At 49.2% G+C, this 18184-nt stretch overlaps 4 protein-coding genes and 1 long non-coding RNA gene across 5 annotated transcripts; 3 read left to right on the top strand and 2 right to left on the bottom strand.

The window, feature by feature from the left end:
* Window positions 1-82: 82 nt before the first annotated feature.
* On the bottom strand, window positions 83-4601 carry LOC117892259 (putative fatty acyl-CoA reductase CG8306). The gene is made up of 6 exons (XM_034798375.1): window positions 4244-4601; window positions 1391-1975; window positions 1224-1333; window positions 708-1158; window positions 392-649; window positions 83-327 (listed from the first exon to the last, which is right to left on the bottom strand). Exons 1-6 carry the CDS (start codon window positions 4249-4251, stop codon window positions 189-191), a joined length of 1551 nt encoding a protein of 516 aa, XP_034654266.1. The 5' UTR covers window positions 4252-4601; the 3' UTR covers window positions 83-188.
* Window positions 1881-4250, top strand: LOC117892261. The gene is made up of 3 exons (XR_004648713.1): window positions 1881-1993; window positions 2053-2233; window positions 2307-4250. It is a non-coding gene; the product is annotated as an uncharacterized LOC117892261 (long non-coding RNA).
* A 724-nt stretch (window positions 4602-5325) lies between the features above and the next one.
* Window positions 5326-8623, bottom strand: LOC117892258 (putative fatty acyl-CoA reductase CG8303). The gene is made up of 5 exons (XM_034798374.1): window positions 8074-8623; window positions 6850-7354; window positions 6350-6791; window positions 6033-6290; window positions 5326-5953 (listed from the first exon to the last, which is right to left on the bottom strand). Exons 1-5 carry the CDS (start codon window positions 8437-8439, stop codon window positions 5821-5823), a joined length of 1704 nt encoding a protein of 567 aa, XP_034654265.1. The 5' UTR covers window positions 8440-8623; the 3' UTR covers window positions 5326-5820.
* Window positions 8624-9005: 382 nt separating this feature from the next.
* LOC117892260 lies at window positions 9006-10497 on the top strand. The gene has a single exon (XM_034798376.1). It carries the CDS (start codon window positions 9182-9184, stop codon window positions 10397-10399), a length of 1218 nt encoding a protein of 405 aa, XP_034654267.1. The 5' UTR covers window positions 9006-9181; the 3' UTR covers window positions 10400-10497.
* A 962-nt stretch (window positions 10498-11459) lies between these two features.
* LOC117889963 lies at window positions 11460-13690 on the top strand. The gene is made up of 5 exons (XM_034794524.1): window positions 11460-12063; window positions 12316-12531; window positions 12604-12675; window positions 12892-13034; window positions 13215-13690. The coding sequence occupies exons 1-5, from the start codon at window positions 11460-11462 to the stop codon at window positions 13455-13457; spliced, it is 1278 nt and encodes a 425-aa protein (XP_034650415.1). The 3' UTR covers window positions 13458-13690.
* Window positions 13691-18184: the final 4494 nt, after the last annotated feature.

Genomic DNA, 18184 nt, shown 5'->3' with positions numbered 1-18184 from the left:
GCCATAAAAGCACTAACGCCTGCCCGCCCGACTCACGTTTGCGTTGCTCACCATTGCGCCGAATCCCACTTACGCGCCATTATTTACTTTTTGTGTTTTCTATTTATTGTAAAACCCAACCTTGTACAAATTGCATTTAGCGTTAATAACATTGAGAGAGATAATGCTCAACTACAAATATGGCCGCCCTAGAGGAGGCCAAACAAGTAATAGAAGACGGGCAAGATAAGGGCCGCCTTGGCATTGGACACTCCCGAGATGCAGACGATCAGCTTGAAGATTCCGAACCAGAAGAGCAGCTGGAGGGCAACGTGCAGACCCAGAAGACTGTGGAATAAATGGGTTAGTATCCCAATGGAATAGGAGTTCTATATGCTACATGGTAACTAACATTTTATCCTTGCGGCGTGCTTTCTCCAGGTTCTTGGGCGACTCTTTGCTGAGGTACTGACGCACACCGCGAATGGTGTTGGCAAAGTACTCGTCCCACGTCAGCTCGCCAATGTCAATGATGAACTTCTTCCTGTCCACCGCGTCCATGGACTTGGACAGGGCCAGTAGACGCTTGCTGTCAAAGTGCCATTCCGTGAAGATGAAGCGTTCCAGGGTGTTCAGTGAGTTCCAAACGTTCTTGTGCAGCCTCATCAAGCTGCAAAGTGGGGGAAAGTCAGTACCTGCTCTGAGCTGGAGATCTCTGCCATACTCACATGGGGCGACCGCCGGCGATGCGTGTGACAATGTCCAGGAAGAATGCGGGCACAAAGTGGAACAGAATGGCGCTCAGCCGGAAGACCCAGAGGCTCTTGACCAGCCGCAGATTGGGATACCAGACGGCGCTGTTCAGGGGATAGTCGTGCAGATAGCTGTTGATCTTGTCCGCCATCAGGTCGAAGCGGAAGGGCTTGTACGTGCTGGAGGTCAGGTGGAAGATCTGCAGCTCGGCGGGACGTCCGGCGTTCTTGGCCTTGAGGGCATTGACATAGTAGCCGGTGGTGATGATGCCATTGACCACCACATCGATGGGAATGTAGTCCATGATGATGCTCGGATCCAGGGGCAGGCGACGCAGCACTCCCTTGGAGGCGCCCATAAAGAAGCCCTGGGGCCCGTTCTTCGAGATGGTCCACCCGGGAATGGGTTCCTTCCAGGCGGCCGTGACTGAAAGGAGACGTTGCTATAACTGAACAGCAGGGAGAGAGCCCTTCCATCCGTCTGCTACTCACTCATGCTGGGACGCACAATGCCGCAGGGGAAGCTGCTGGCCGCATTGGCCACCTCGTGCTCGGCCAGATGCTTGGTGAATGTGTACGTATTCGGATGATCCTTGAGCAGTCTGAAACAGAGGATTGTACAATTGTCAATTGGTCCAATTTCAGGTGGAAAAACTCACTTCTTTTCGAGTGCCTTGAGCGCCTCGTCGTTGAGCGTCTCGGCCAGCTGTATGATCTTCTCGGGATCGTCGGGGGAGGGATAGAGCTTCTCCTCGACCTCTGTCAGATATGCGTTCACATAGGCGCTGGACACGTGGACCAGCGAATCGAGTTGCTTCAGCTGTCGGCACAGCTCCACGACGCGACGCGTTCCCTTCAGATTGATGTTGGTCGTCTCCTTGAGGGACTGGAAGAAGTCCAGGGTGGCCGCCGAATGGAACACCACGTTCACATTATCGATCAGCGTCTGGCGGTCCTTTGGCGAGATTCCCAGGTTGTCCAAGCCCACATCGCCCTCGATGGGAACGATCTTCGCGAGACGCGACTCCAGCTGCATCTCCTTGAAGCGATCAAAGACAGAGTTCTTCTTGAGCTCCTCCAGCCGCTCCTGCACGCTCTTGCCCTTCTTGGCGCGCATCAGCAGATACAGATTGCCCACCTTGGGCACATCGCGCAGCAGCTTCTCCACAATGGTGACGCCCACGAAGCCAGTGGCGCCCGTGATGAACACATTGCGCCCCGCATAGAAGTCTGTGATGGACGAGCTGAAAGCGTAGGATCACGTTAGTCTCCTCTACCGATCTCTGTTTATGCAACAACTGGCCGCTACGTTTATTTTCAGATGCCATAAAATAAACTCTCATCAAACTTTCTCTCATCTCCCATTCAAATGCCAATGGGTGCTGGCATCGCGTCGCGTCGTGGCAAAGTTACGAAACCCCCAGCGAGCGGACGAGCGGAGGCTGCGATGGCGACTCTGTGGACATCTCCGACTGGATTCCATGGCAAAACCAGTTTCCCGCGTGAGTTGCAGGTTCTAAGTGCCTGCCCATTGTGGCTCTTTCAATATTGATCTACCTAATGATTTGTTAGCAGGTGTCTAGTGTCGGCTTTCGGGTCACTGCCGATACTTTGTACTATTCAAATCCAACTTGTGGGCGTCCCAGTTGACTCTGGCCTACTGCGCACTCGGCTGGAACCGTGTGATTTGGACCAATCAACTAAGGAATGTGTTTAGAAGGTGGATAATCAACGCGTGTAGAGGAGATTCCCAACTAATTGTTATCTGTAAGGTAAGGCTGATTCCTGAACTCTACTGAAATATGATTTGCCATCTCCCATCAAACTCCCAACTATTTCCCCATCAAACAACGACAAACACACGCAACCTGACCATTCAATTAGCCAACAACTCCCAACGCGCATTTCTCTTTTAATGATCTTCACTCTGCGCCATCTCCACATTTTTTTGTTATGCCAAATGATTTTATAATGATGATCGTTGAAGGGGATCCCTGTGTCTCTCCCCTCAACAAATGCATGATATAATTCCTACATAACGAATCGCACAAGAAACTCAAAGAAATGCAACATTTCCCATATGTTTGTTTGTGCCTACAAATATTTCTCGTATTTATATGCAGCAAATCATGCAAATTTCCGCATGCAGCTCAGTCGCGCTGAGCCTGAGGCTTTTGCAGATCCATAAAAAAGATGTCAAGTCACGGTTAATGGACTCCATGTTGCCCCCTGGCCCCTCGTCAGAGATTGCTGTCAAAACTAAATGGAGCTTTCACTTTGGAGCAGCTACAAGAGCCAGAAGCAGAAACGGAGCATCGGGTGACCCGATCCGAGACCCAAACTAAATTTGTTACCTTGCCATGGCTTATGGCTCTTTTCTATAACTCTTTTTGGGCTGTGGTAAATTCGGTTTCTTATCTGTCGGTAACTCTGATTAGATTTCCCTGCTGGCCAGTTGCGTGTCTTATCTTGGGCAATTAATTGCTGGGATTTACTGTCTTGTGGGAGCTGCTACTTGACATTAGTTTCAAATTATGCTTTGGTTCGGCAACAGTGTAGGGAAACGTCACTCAAACATTCTCTAAACTCGGTGTACAGAGTGTTCTCTGCCATGTTTAATTGCATTTAATAACCCAAGATCCCCCTCATACGAGTAAAGGCCATTCCCACCACAGCAATTAAGTGCCCTCGACTCCATCATCATCTGTCTGTCTGTCCGTCTGTCTGGATGTCTGCCTGGGTAACTGACCCTACCAACTGTGTCCAACCTTGCGGTGGCCCATAAATCTCTGGCTCACTCGTGCGATTATTAATGAGCGTTCGAAAAGACCACGTTTCCCCAAAATATGCATGTAATAATATGTAATGGATCTTGTTTTCGGCTTCCCTCACTTGCGACAGCCTGTAATTTTCCGCTCGATTTTCTGGCGAGCTGCAAATCGGAACCAATTGACGTCATCTACGGCATGCTGCGGCAGACATCTACTGAGATCTGTGGCTACACTTTACTTTCCCACTTGTCCCCCCAGGAAAAGGCGTCAACAGGTCAAAGTGTGAGTAGAAACTGGAATGCTGTCGTTCTCTCTCTCTTCACTCTTCGAGAACACAGACGACTCTCAGGTGATGGTGATTCTAGCAAAGAGAAGAAAGTGTCGCGCGATGGTTCCATTTCATTGGAATTACGAGTTGTTTGTACTTGTTGTACGTTTCCATTATTTGCTTGACTCTTTATGGAATCAATATTCCATGAAGTTGAAGTCAAAGATCGAGCACAAATAGATTTACATGCACGTCTCTTTGCAGTTCTGCCTCAGCCTGAACTTTGTACCGAATATCTAACCTCAATGGCAGCTTTCGGCACACGATCGAGCGGAGAAAAGAGAAAAATTTGGCCGAAAGTTGTCAAACGGGCTACCCAAAAAAACACCAAACACACACACACAGACAGATCGCTGGCAAGTCGGTCCACGATCGGGTCTTGCATTGTTTAAGCCACATGGATTGAGACTTACCTGGCCATAATTTCAGCAGGTGTACGAAATGGGTGTAGATATCTATTTATCGGTTGACTGTTGCCTCTGTTGCAGTTCCTCAGATCACTTTAGAATCGGCAATTTCTCTTTTTCTACGGCCTTTCTTTCGCTTCCACTCTTTCTGCTTGTTGTTCGTGTTGCTTGTTGCTTTGCTTCTTTCGTGTGTGTTTTCCCTCCTGCTCCGCAGATGTTGATGCGACTGTAAACAAATTACAAACACAAATGCAGCTGCACGCGTATTCGTATTCGTATCTGGTAGGTCTGCCTGTATCTGTATTACGATATCGGCACGGTCGAAAACTGAATGGAGCGCTCGCTCTCCGCTCCCGGCAACAGCAAAATTACGAATGATCCAGCAAACGATCCACCATATGACGATATAACGATGATCGTAACGTAATCGTTAGCTCTCTTCGGTGGCCTAAGTTGGTTTCTCAGCCAGCCTCTCTCTCTCTCTCTTTATTTCTCCGCATCGAGCTCTCTCGCTTTTGTGGCTGTACCTTACCTCTGGGATAGTTATGCCATAGGTACGACATATGAGCTTTATTGGGTTAAAAAACAGTTAAAAATAGCCTCTTCCAAATAATAACAAATTACAAATAATGTTTATAGGAAAATCATGGAAATGATTTCTCTCTTTTTGGTCCAGTTGGCAGCCGCGCAGACGCAGAGCTTCTGGGACAAATCAGTGTGAATTTCCTATGGGATTGTTTCCAATAATGGCGCCATCACACGGCCGGTAGGGGCATGTTCCATTTATTGTATATGTAACTAGCAACAGATGGCGCCAGCTCTAGATAGCAATTTGTAGAGAAAACTCTGACAATTAATTGGAGAATCATTTGATCAATAGGCCAGAGTTTTGTGATAAGTAAATGAGAAATAGATTTAATAGCGCATAGAAGATGTTAACCAACCAGAAAACAAACGGATCATAACTGAATTGTTGGCCAGAAAGCAGAACACATATATCATAGATCCATTATGCATAAGCCGTCAGCCATCTGTCGCTGCATAGTCAGTACACAAGAGATTTGTTCCTTAATGATAAAATTGTCGTGTTTATTTGCATAATCGTTTACACATTTAATTGTTTAAAGTTGAGTTCTCGCACTCTGCGACGATTTGACTATATACCGGATGAAAATTACAACAAACAATCTACCATCGTTTTCACTATACTTTCATTTTAGTTGTTGGTTTTTGTTTTACTTTTACATAGTTGTTTAGGTTTACATTATTAACGTGACTAAGTTTTGGGCTACATTTTGCATTGCTGTGTGAATAGATTCTTTCGTTTTGTTTTGTTCTTCATATGATACAGTTTTTTGCTATCGGATATTCGATCCGTGGATCGGTCCGACAGAGATTGACTTGTACTAGATTGTGTTCAGCGAAGGGACGACTTAAAAGTAAAATACATGGATACCCTACAAAGACAAACTACGATGGAAACGAACAGGAGAAAGCGTGAAAATGGAGGAGGAGGACTATTGCACTGTCCGCGGGGGTCTGGATCTGGATCTGTGTCGGGATCAGGAGTGTGCGGTGGTCCACTACAGCCAGACGAGGAAGCCCCAGATGAGCACGGCCAGCGTGAGGCCGATCTGCATGCCCAGGAAGGGGACGAGGGCAATGTACAGGACGGCAAAGATGACAGCATAGCCCGCATAGTAGAGGAAATTGAAGCTGGTACAAGGGAATAGAAGGAGAAAGAGAGACTTGGATCAGAGAGAGGAGAACACACAGAACCAGGATGGCTACTTACACCTTCCAGTAGTTGCGGTGCCATTCCGTGGTAACCGCCGACTCCTTGAAGTAGAACCGCCGAATGCCGATGAGGCAGCGATCGATGAACTCCGACCAATCGCACTGGCTGGCATCGAAGTTGTAGCGCCGCCGGTCGCTCTCCGGGATGATGGCCGAGATGCGCAGGGCATTCTTCAGGGAGTACCGGAAATCCTTGTCCAGGAAGTAGTCAAAGGCCTTGGTGCCCTTCTGGAAGACGCGCATGTACTCGTAGGCACTAAAAGAAGGGAAATCTGAGAACTGGAGGAAGGTGTAGTGTCCAGGCTAGCTGCTTACGTGTGCTGCGGCATGCCAATGCCAAAGAGCTTCTCCGGAATGATAAAGACCAAGGCGGGCAGCAGATGGAACAGATAGAAGAAGAGATTGTAGCGCCAGCCGTTGCGCAGCTTGGTCAGTGGCTTCCACACGAAACTGTTGGGCGGATGCCGCTCCACGCTGTCATTGATGATGGTGCAGAACTCGGCCAACGTCAGCGGATTCACCTCGCCCGAGGTGCAGTGGATGATCTCTGGCTGCTCCAGCTGTCGGGTGCCCACGTACCAGCCCATGACCAGGGATGAGTTGATCACATAGTCGCACGGAATGATGTCAATCACGGCCGAGGCCTGGCCGCACATTGTCCGGAAGATGCCCTTCACGAAGCCCGCGAGGAAGCCCAAATGCCCCGAGTTGGCATTGCCCACCCAGCCCTTCATCGGATGCTCCAAGGTGCCATACACTGTAGAGGCAGTCAGTTAGATCTGTGTCCTGTTTGGGTGCATAAGTTGAGAGCTTACCAATCGATGGCCTGACTATGGCCGCCGGCAGTCCTGACATCTCCGCCATCAGCAGATTCTCGGACAGATTCTTGGTGAATGTGTACGTGTTGGGATGATCCTGGATGTAGCCCTTGCACTTTTGCTCGGTGAAGTCCACCCAGGCCTCGTCGTCCTCGGCCATTTTCATCATGTCATACGGATCGAACTGTGACTTGTACACCTCCTCGGCGATCAAGCCCCGATTGTTGCTGTTGCAGAAGGCCGTCGAGCAGTAGATGTACGCGGACAGATGCTTCAGCTGCTTGGCCAGCTCGATGGTGCGCATCGTCCCCGTCAGATTGGTGCGGATGGCGGTGCGCAGCGGAGAGCTGAACTTGATCGTTGCCGCACTGTGGTAGATCACGTGCACGCGATCGATCAGCTCCTGGAGCAGCTCCGGCCCGAAGCCAAAGTTCGGCTCGCTCAGCTCTCCCACGACAGGCACCACCTTGGCCAGGGTCTTCTCCGCGTACTTCTCGAATATCTGGGTGCGGATAGAAAGCCATTCATTGCCTTGATAAGTGTTCAGCTCTGAGGTAAGAGCCCTCAAAATTATGATTACTATCACACGGAAGGCAGGGGAGGGGAGGGCGGTTATAAGTAAGTAATTTCCATAGCCAAGCAAACAGAAATCTGTGGTTGTTGCGCCACTACAAAGTGCGTTTAAAAATATAATTAACAAAATGCTGGGAAGTCTCTCTCCGAACGTCAAGAAAAAGGGAAAAGCTAATGAAATCTTGAACGGAAGACCGAAATATTGGATACTCTCACAGGTGCAAAGACCACTTAAAATAGTTCAAAAGTTTAATTGGTTTGTGGGTCTAAAAGTGCCTAAACTGATGGTTCAGATATCCCAGTCAGCAGTATGTTCATGGTTATTGGGTGCTTCTCTACAAAGAGAGAGTATCTCAAAGTTGGCATACAGCAACCCGAAAGAAAACCCTAAAGAAAGATAGAAAACATGTGTGGAAAGAGGCGTGAGGCAGAAACCGCTAAGCAGCCAAAGCGGAAGAGGTCGCGGTGGGTCTCCATGTCTCCGGGCAGGTTACGACTCTGACAAATTAACGCTCCATAAAGAGGCACGTAATTGGCTGTAATGATACCCTCTGATGTCAGCGAGAGTGCCAAGAGGTGGGGCCTGGTCGTGACCCTTGTCCCCCGGCCGAGCAGCCAGCCAGACTGGCAAAATGTAACCGCACTTACCGGCTTCTGTAGCAGGCGATTGATCCGCTCCTTGGGATCGAACTTCTTCTTACCCCGGACGAGGACGTAGATGGTGCCGATGTCGGGATGTGTGTCCAGCAGGGCCTCAATCAGCACGGTGCCCAGGAAGCCCGTGCCGCCCGTCACGAAGATGTTTTTATGCGCGAAAAACTCTGGAATAGTCAGGGCCGTGGTCAGCTGTTGACGCTGGCTGCTCGGCTGCCCACGATTGCTGTGTGTTTTCCCATTGCTGAGGCTGCTGCTGCTGCTGTTGTTGTTGTGGGTAGTGATGGTGGGTGTGGAGTTGGTGGAGGTGCCGGTGGTTGTGCTGCTGCTACCGCTGTCATGATCCGTTATGACAGCCATGGTGTAGGGCTCGAGATTCGTCGGTGGCGCCAATTTGCTGCTGAACGTTGGCTTCGGATGGGCGAGCTACAAAGCAGAAGAGAAGAAGTGTTAGTCCGAGTCGTGGTTCATTAGGCAGCTAAATCAGATAAGAGCAGATTTCTACAAAAATAAGTTCCCCTCCCCCCTCCACTTAAAGCTTCCGTCTCTTTGCAAGATCAAAATACGCTTGCCGGCGGACGTGCAGTCGAGCCAAAGGCCACGCAATTATGAGCAGAGAGAGAGAGAGAGAGAGAGAGAGCAATTGGAGTGCAAGAGCTAACTGTAATTCGATGGTTCTCGCGGAGCTTTCTCTCTCCAATTGAAAGTGCATACAAAACGATGATGGATCCAAGATAAGAGTTACATATGTATGTATGTACATACATATGTACATATATACTTCTACGAGTACAAACAATATACCAACAGCCTGTTCAGATTATGCCAAAATGCCTGCACAGCGCCATTCACTGGGGAGCCCTGTATTTTCCTTCAAATCGAAGTGTTGGTCAAACGGCTAGAGAACGAATCATAATATTGAAACCCTCCAAAGCGTAAAGTACAACAAAATTTCGGTCTTCCATTTTCAACGTTTTCCCAAAAAAAACACAAAAAATTTAACACTCCGAAAAAATAAAACAAAACAATTATTTCGGAACCAAAAATTATTTAGGCTTTTTGTAATCCAAATTTTCCGTAACAAAATTCTGAAGTAAGCAAAATGAATTGCACGCTGAAGGTGGCTCGGGGCCTGAACTACTGCTGGAGGAGGCTGCCGCAGCCGCAGAACCTGCCCGACCAGGTGCGGCTGCTGAGCCACAGGCGCTTCGACTGGCGGAACTACAACCCCGAGTCGCCCAGCCAGCTGCGCTCCCAGCAGCACCGGTTTGATAACCCGAGTATGGGGGAGTACATGGAGCAGCCGATGGCCAGCAGCGAGCGGCGCGGACCCGTGTGGGAGCCGCGTCGGCGCACCATCATGCAGGACCCAGAGGAGCACCAACGGCGCCAGAACCTGATCATCGAGGAAAACAAGCGGCGGTGGACCCGTGGTGGGGGTATGAGGCGCAATGCCCAGGCTCCGGGCGTCTCCAAGCCCGACCTCATCTACGATGCCGACAGACAGAATCGGCAGCCCCGTCGACCCTCGCAGCCACGACGCAAGGGAAAGAACTCGAACAGAGCGGCCAAAGATTACAGCAGGAAGCGCATGTCCCAGCGTAAAAGGGAGCTCAAGCGGCAGGCCCGCGAGCTGCGAAAGTCGCGCCGGGGCTACAATCTGCCCGGTTCGGATACCCGTGCCGAAGTCCACGATGAGGATGTGACCATGAGACGGCAAGAGGACGCGTACGAACACTACGGCTCCAGCGAGTGGCTGCGCAAGCGCGAAGATGCCGAGGAAGCAAAGTACTGGCACTCCTGGCACACCTGCCCCAGCCAGCGGTGCGACGAGAACCTCGATTCCGACGAGGACCACATTCCTAGTGGCCCACGGACATCTCCCTCCGGCTACTACGAAAGTCGCCGAAGCTTTCACCACATGCAGCTGCCTTCGATCAGGTCCCCGCACTACCAGGTGGTGGCAAATCGCCTGGTGAAGAGACGCAAGCCCATCGGCCTCGAGAAGAGGTGCCGCCTGTTCATACAGCAGCAAGCAGAAGAGGAGCTGGAGGATGAGTCCGTATTGGAGGACAACCCCCCACAGGTCGTTCTGCGCAAGCGATCAGAGAACGCCAAGATGGAGCGCACGGTTAAGCCGCCGCGCTTCGACATGACCATCCAGAGGGTTAAGCGCGAACCGGCTCCTGTGTGCAGCTTCTCCGAACAGCTGAACATCTCATCACCCAGCAACGGTTACGCAGGTGGCACGAGTTCCTCCCTTTACGAAAAGTGGTGCCACCATGCCAGACTTCACAAAGGCTTCAAGCGGGGCGGCTAGGTGACAGCGAGAGCGAGATCCTTCCCAGCGGACTGACACAAGACAAAGCGATCCATCGAATTATTCAGTATTCAAATATACAGCTAATTTATTGCATAGCTTGCCCGTACTGGTTTTCTTTTCTAATCCTCCTACAGTACAACAAAATCTACTTTCTTTCCAATTCCCATTCTCAAATCTTTCGATTAAGTGATGTAATCGAAGCTAAAGCCGTTTTCGAACTCTGCCAACTGTAATAATTACCGCATCCATCGCTGATCGGTGGCACACAACTCACAATTTCTGACTTTGTTCGTCTCGGCTCATGAAACCATCAATAGGTCGACTAATTAAAGGCAAATGAAGCTTATATCCGAGGTGATAGAGACAGAAAATGAAGCGAATGAGAAAATCGGAGAAATCAAATCAAGGTATCGCGGGTATAGCCGATTTCTCACACGGAGTGTGGCGGTTGGGTCAGCAGGTAAAGCAGATAAGAGATGTCTACCCAAAAAGTTCCCCCACTCAAGGCAGCTTCCGTTTGCAAGATCAAAATACGCTTGCCGGCGGACGTGCAGTCGAGTCAAAGGCCACGCAAGCACGAGCAGAGACAGAGCGAGAGGAGTGCAAGAGCTAATCGACTCGAAAACTGAGCTGATGACCGGAATTGGATGGAATTCGAAAAGAGGAAAAGTGCATACAAAACGATGATGGAACCAAGTGCCAAGATATAAGTACTTATTCAGTAGAAGTTCTAGAAGTACATGCAAGATACCCATAGCCTGCTCAGATTGTGCCAAAATGCTTTCTTAACCAAATTCAAATGATAGACAGCAAGCCTGTTTTTTACTTCAAGTCGCAATGTGGGTCAAACGCTAGAGAACAAATCATTAGATCGAGAACCTCGAAAGCATACAGTTCAACAAAATTTCGGTCTTACAATTTCAAAATTTTCGGAAAAAATAATTTCGACACAATTTAAAATTTAAATTTAAATTCAGAAACCAAAAAAAATTTTCTGACTTGTGTTCCGGCATTTAGTAAACAAAATTTTCCGTAACGAAATTCTGTAATACTTAAAATGAATTGCACACTGAAGGTGGCTCGTGGCTTGAACTACTGCTGGAGGAGGCTGCCGCAGTCGCAGAACCTGCCCAGCCAGGTGCGACTGCTGAGCCACCGGCGCTTCGACTCCAGCTCGCAGCCGCAGCTGCACAGGTTCCATAACCTGGCCATGGAGGAGTCAGTGGAGCAGCCGATGGCAAGCAGCGAGCGACGCGTACCTACGATAAAGACGCCGCGCTTCAACATGACCGACCAAAGAGTGAAGCGTCCGCTCACCGACATGAACAAGGAAAGGGTGAAGCGTCCGCTTAGCGACTTGACCGACCAGAGGGTGAAGCGTCCGCTGACCGACATGACCGACCAGAGAGTAAAGCGTCCGCACAGCGACATGGACGTCGAAAGGGTGAAGCGTCCGCTTACCGAGATGGACGTTGAAAGGGTTAAGCGTCCGCTTACCGAGATGGACGTCGAAAGAGTTAAGCGTCCGCTCAGCGACATGACCGACCAGAGAGTGAAGCGTCCGCACACCGACATGGACGTCGAAAGGGTGAAGCGTCCGCTTACCGACATGGACGTCGAAAGGGTTAAGCGTCCGCTTACCGAGATGGACGTCGAAAGGGTTAAGCGTCCGCTCAGCGAGATGGACGTCCAACGGGTGAAGCGTCCGCTCCGCGAGATGGACGTCGAAAGGGTGAAGCGTCCGCTTACCGACTTGGACGTCGAAAGGGTTAAGCGTCCGCACAGCGACATGGCCGACCAGAGAGTGAAGCGTCCGCTTACCGAGATGGACGTCGAAAGGGTGAAGCGGCCGCTCAGTGACATGACCGACCAGAGAGTGAAGCGTCCGCTCAGCGCCATGGACGTCGAAAGAGTGAAGCGTCCGCTGACCGAGATGGACGTCGAAAGGGTGAAGCGTCCGCTTACCGACTTGGACGTCGAAAGGGTTAAGCGTCCACACAGCGACATGGCCGACCAGAGAGTGAAGCGTCCGCTTACCGAGATGGACGTTGAAAGGGTTAAGCGTCCGCTTACCGAGATGGACGTCGAAAGGGTTAAGCGTCCGCTTACCGAGATGGACTTTGAAAGGGTTAAGCGTCCGCTTACCGAGGTGGACGTCGGAAGGGTTAAGCGTCCGCTCAGCGACATGGCCGACCAGAGAGTGAAGCGTCCGCTCACCGATATGGACGTCGAAAGGGTGAAGCGTCCGCTTACCGAGATGGACGTTGAAAGGGTTAAGCGTCCGCTTACCGAGATGGACGACGGAAGGGTTAAGCGTCCGCTCAGCGACATGGCCGACCAGAGAGTGAAGCGTCCGCTCAGCGTGATGGACGTCCAACGGGTGAAGCGTCCACTCACCGAGATGGACGTCGAAAGGGTTAAGCGTCCGCTCACCGAGATGGACGTCGAAAGGGTTAAGCGTCCGCCCAGCGACATAGCCGACCAGAGAGTGAAGCGTCCGCTCAGCGACATGGCCGACCAGCGAGTGAAGCGTCCGCTCAGCGAGATGGACGTCCAACGGGTGAAGCGTCCGCTCCGCGAGATGGACGTCGAAAGGGTGAAGCGTCCGCTTACCGACTTGGACGTCGAAAGGGTTAAGCGTCCGCACAGCGACATGGCCGACCAGAGAGTGAAGCGTCCGCTTACCGAGATGGACGTCGAAAGGGTGAAGCGGCCGCTCAGTGACATGACCGACCAGAGAGTGAAGCGTCCGCTCAGCGACATGGACGTCGAAAGAGTGAAGCGTCCGCTGACCGAGATGGACGTCGAAAGGGTGAAGCGTCCGCTCAGCGACATGACCGACCAGAGAGTGAAGCGTCCGCTCAGCGACATGACCGACCAGCGAGTGAAGCGTCCGCTCACTGAGATCGAAAGGGTTAAGCGTCCGCTCACCGAGATGGACGTCGAAAGGGTGAAGCGTCCGCTCAGCGAGATGGACGTCCAACGTGTGAAGCGTCCGCTTACCGATATGGACGTCGAAAGGGTGAAGCGGCCGCTCAGTGACATGACCGGCTAACGGGTGAAGCTCGACCGTGTGCAGCTTCTCCGAACAGTTAGACAGCAAGTGACCGAGCTACGGGTGCGCAGGCGTCACGTGTTCACGGCTCCCTGCTTGACTTCATAAGGGATTCTAGGGCGGCGGCTATGTGAGAGCGGAGCGGCAGCCTTCCCAGCGGACTGATGCAAGACAAAGCGATCCATCGAATTATTCAGAATTAAAAATAGAGATGCTTTCTTAAAATGCTCAAAGTTCTACACTTGGGAAGGGAGGATAGTTGTTCAACACTGTTAACTGTAGATACTTTCGCCTGTAATCCGCCTACAGTAGGCTGCCAACTATACTTCCCCACACAACTCACAGTGTCTGCCTTTGTTCGCCTCGGCTCATGAAGCCATCAATAGGTCGACTAATTAATGGCAAATGAGGCGTATATCCGAGGCGATAGAGACCGAAAGAGACGCGAATGTGAAATCAAATCAAGGTACGAGTATACGAATACATCCGATGGTTGTAGTTAGATCTCACGGATTGTTGCGGGTTGCGGGTTGCTGGTTGTTGCCATTGCTTAAGGTCTGCTAAGGTCTGTGCAAGTGGAAGAGATAATGAACAAAATGCGTAACAATTTGTTCAGCGGAGAGATTAATTTAGTGCGCATTTTGTGTTTGTAGGATTTGTGTTTGACGCTGCCAGAAAATTTGTGTCAAGGCCGCCACACTGCCAGAGCCAGAGCCAGAGCCGGAGCCCAAGCAGCGTCTGTCTTAGTGGAGCCAAAGTTGGGCCCCAAACATGTAGTTGGAGTTTCTGTTCGAACTTCGCAGACAAAACAACTTAATCAAAATGCACGGTCACGGCCGCATCGGTGTTGATCTCCTAAGACGTGTCTCCTACTCGTCTGTCTGGGCCTGCAGATGAATCGAATCTCATCCCATAGATACACTCTCCAGCTCTTGTCCGACAGCTGCTACAGTTGCCCTTCTTTTTGGGTGTTTAACACCCGATCGCTAATTGATTCGCCTGGTAATTGACCAACTGACAGATGGATCAGGCCCACTAACCTTCGCCTGCATTCCCATTTCCATTTCCAAATGCTGACTCAACACATTTACACTTGGCCAATTCGCCCAATGACTGGCCTGTTTCTTCGAGTTTGCTCAAGGCATTTCGCTTTCAAATATCAAAGCCACATGGTCCGAAAGTCCACGCGATAGCCAGAATTATGCAAATTACGGACTAGAAGATCGAAATGGGTCGCTGCTCAGGTGGCAGTCGGAGGGATGGAGGGATGCCTGAAAGACAATGCCGCCAACTCCAAACGGGTTTCATTTAGAGGTCTCGACCAATGATTTTCATATCATCATCTCCTCTACCTCAAGTCCCAGCCACATTTTTGTCATATTTTCATCTACATTTCGTATTTGTAATTCATTTAGTTTGAACCCTGTAAGGTTCTTCGTCGGTTGGCTTTGGATTGATCTATGAATGGTGTCTAATAGGAGGCTGGGGGATCGATGAACTTGACATTTGGTTGGCCGAAAACCTTGAATGATCGCAGACAGACGATAGAGATGGGCATTCGTTTGGTGTTTGCTTGGAGGTCAGAAATTAAGAGATGAATTCTTGTTACTTGCAGCGATCCTCTATTGTTGATGTTTACCAACTTTTATTTTGCATATCGAGTTGAGAAAAACGTGGAATCTATTATATACTCATATACATATGTGTCCATATAGTCATAGCTTTAACTGTATGTGCCCTAAGATTTGCATAATTTTGCTACGTCTGCGCTTCGTTTTGTTCGTGATTTCGTGGAGATAAATGACTCTCTCTCTGTATCTGTCTCTTTTCGCTCTTCATGCCTCCCCCTGCGAGGGCCAGAAACTGTTTATGCATATTAAATATTTGGAAATTTCTTTTGCAGCTTCAAAATGGCAAAATCGTATCGTATCGAAGCCCTAGGCAACAAATTGATGGCCAAAAGAGGCGAAAACTAACGATTGGAGGAAGCGACTCTTTGGCAGTTGGGGTATGCTCTAACTGTGACGAATTTTCGGGTTTTTGTTTTGTGACTAAAGATCCATTTCGGTCACTTTCTATTTAACGACGAACAGATCTCTCTCCTCCCGTTGGCCTGGCCAATGATTTCTCTTCTTATGTTTTGTTATGATTTTGATTTTGATTTTGATTTTAATTCGATTTTGATGCGGCTCCATTTAGTGCTTTTATTTCCGCCTTGGCAACCAAATGTGTAACAATAATTTGTTGTTTTATTTATGCTAGGCATGAACCATCCAATGGCTGTGTGGAGGGGCTGGGGGTCGGCGTTCGGGGAAGACTCATTGAATCGAACGCCATAAAAAACAAACAGAGACAAAATACTGAAAAAGTCGCACTTGGGGCTGGGCATTAGCATTAAATGTTTGTTGTGTGTTTGGCGTAGACCTTAACATTGAAAGCAAGCCACACATTGATTGAGCAGCAGTTCAATCAACAATTGTCATTCCGTTCAATGTCAATCGAAAGACTGAGGCAACGAACGTGGCCGACAGAGAAGAGAATCATCATAGAAAGGGTATCAACAGTCTCGACCTCTTTGTCGTGCTTCTCTCATTTGCTCCAACAATTTGCACTTAGATTTCGACCATAAACAAATAGACAATTGAAAATTCCTGTTCGTTGTTTTTGGCCATAACGAAATTCTACCACAAAAAATCTGTATTATTTTCTATTTATATTCTTTGGGACATTTGGCAAACCGGTTGGCGTCGCAAGAAACGATGTCAGACAGCCAAAAAATTGTAATAAATTATAGAACCACGAAAAACAAAAAAATAAGAAAGATCGCTGGGTTTCGGGATTTGGCCACGCTGTCAACTCCCAGAAATAGCTCAACATTTTGGCGAAAAGACCTGGAGAAACCCAATTATAATTATCTATTTCTTAAGGAAACACAATTACTTTTTGTTGTTCCAATGAATGTTCTAGCAAAGTCAGGAAAACAACACGGAAAAACAGTCGCGAAAAACTAAACCAATGCAGAGAGACAAAACCCGAAACACACACGGAACCCAAGAGAGCGGTAGCGCGCGAGAGAGCGAGCGAGAGAGAGGAAAAACTTGCAAAGCTGAAAGAAAAACAAACATTCGAGTGAAAATTGAATAATAAACAGCTTTTCCAATTGGTTTTCCTTGAAAAAACAAACAAATATCCGATTAGCTGAGCACAAAAATCTTTCATCACTTCCGCTGGGTCATCGATTTCGAATTGTTTGGCAATCTATTCTCGCCGCGATCGCAATTTGTTGCAATCCTCGTATTTTCGATGATTTATCATTGATTGCACCACGCGTCGGTTTGGTTTGCTTCGGTTCGGTTCGGGGGGAGGTTTCACTTTGCACTTGATTTGATTTTGGGTGCGCAGACGCTGACGCTGACGCTGACGCCTGGCACACATGTCGTGATGGCCAAGCCAGTGTTAAGTGTTAACTGTTAAATGGAAGTGTAAACTGACCGAAAAACTATATCGACCAAAGTCTGCAGCGGGAGGGGGTGGCCGAGCACACTGTGACGTGACGCGGTGCAGGAGGGTGAGGAGGAGGCTAAGAGGTTTTCCTTTTGCTGCCAATGCCGACGCACGCTCAACGCAGACTGATCCGCGGAAATGGCGCGGCCAGAGCTTAAGCTGAAACCCAAACTTGGACTCAAAATCGGATTCACTCACTCGCAAGGTGACTCTCTTTATTGTAGCTTCAGCACAGTGTCCCGTCTCTGGCTCTCAACACACAAAGACTCACGTCACAGAGCTAAGTAATGAAAATCGGAACAGAAAACAATCAAAAGCCAGCAACGAAACCGACAAGCCAACAACAAACAACAGCAGAGTGCCAGCGTCGACATTCCGACTGTGTAATACCCACTACATCATCGGAACTTGATCGGGCGACTTTGGCAGCTTGCATTGTTTTCTCTGCAGGTTGATGGGTAGACAAAAAAATGTGTACCATCTCTAAATGCAGAATGACACTGGATAAACCATAGAAAACATTAACTTCAGCCCAACCGAACATACCCTTCTTCCATGCTGGGTAACGAGAGCGAGCGAAATAAGCACACTCAGCCAAAAGCGGAGAAGCACCAAAACTAACGGAGAGCGGAACACGGAGCACGGAGAGAGAGAGCGAGAGCGAGCAGCACATTTGAGTGGCCAACGAAGCAACAAGACAGCAAACAACGGCGTTTTCGGTAACTGAGAAAGCTGACTCTCCAAATGGCACTCCCCCCTCTCCACCCCCTCTCACCATAGTGCCTCCTCTCATGGTCGGATCTATTACGAGTGCGTGGTATCTTTTGAGTGGATCTGGCAATGCCTTTGGCTGCCGTTTGGCGACCATCCCACCATCCATTCAGCGGGTGAAAGCGAGACAGCGACTGGTGCTCGAGTTAAGCGATTCGATTAAGAAGAAAAACAAACTCAAAACACACTGAAATAAGTGCAATGAAATGCTACAGTGCCACAGAGAACTTCGAAAATTACTCTAAACTGCAGTTTAGCTTAGTTTTTCATTATTCTTTTGAAATGATTTGACATTTCTCCATAATCGGAGGTCTTCTCTTTAAGCAGGTCACCTAGCTTCCTGTTCTTTGTGTCTTGCCGCTGACCATTGCACTTTATTCTGGTCAAGAACGAAATACATATTTACATCTGGTATATAGTAATGCTGATGTTCATAATTTGATTTCGATGTC

This window comes from Drosophila subobscura, chromosome E, assembly GCF_008121235.1.
Source record: "Drosophila subobscura isolate 14011-0131.10 chromosome E, UCBerk_Dsub_1.0, whole genome shotgun sequence".
NCBI classification, from domain to species: domain Eukaryota; kingdom Metazoa; phylum Arthropoda; class Insecta; order Diptera; family Drosophilidae; genus Drosophila; species Drosophila subobscura.
This window is presented reverse-complemented; position numbering and strand designations above follow the sequence as displayed.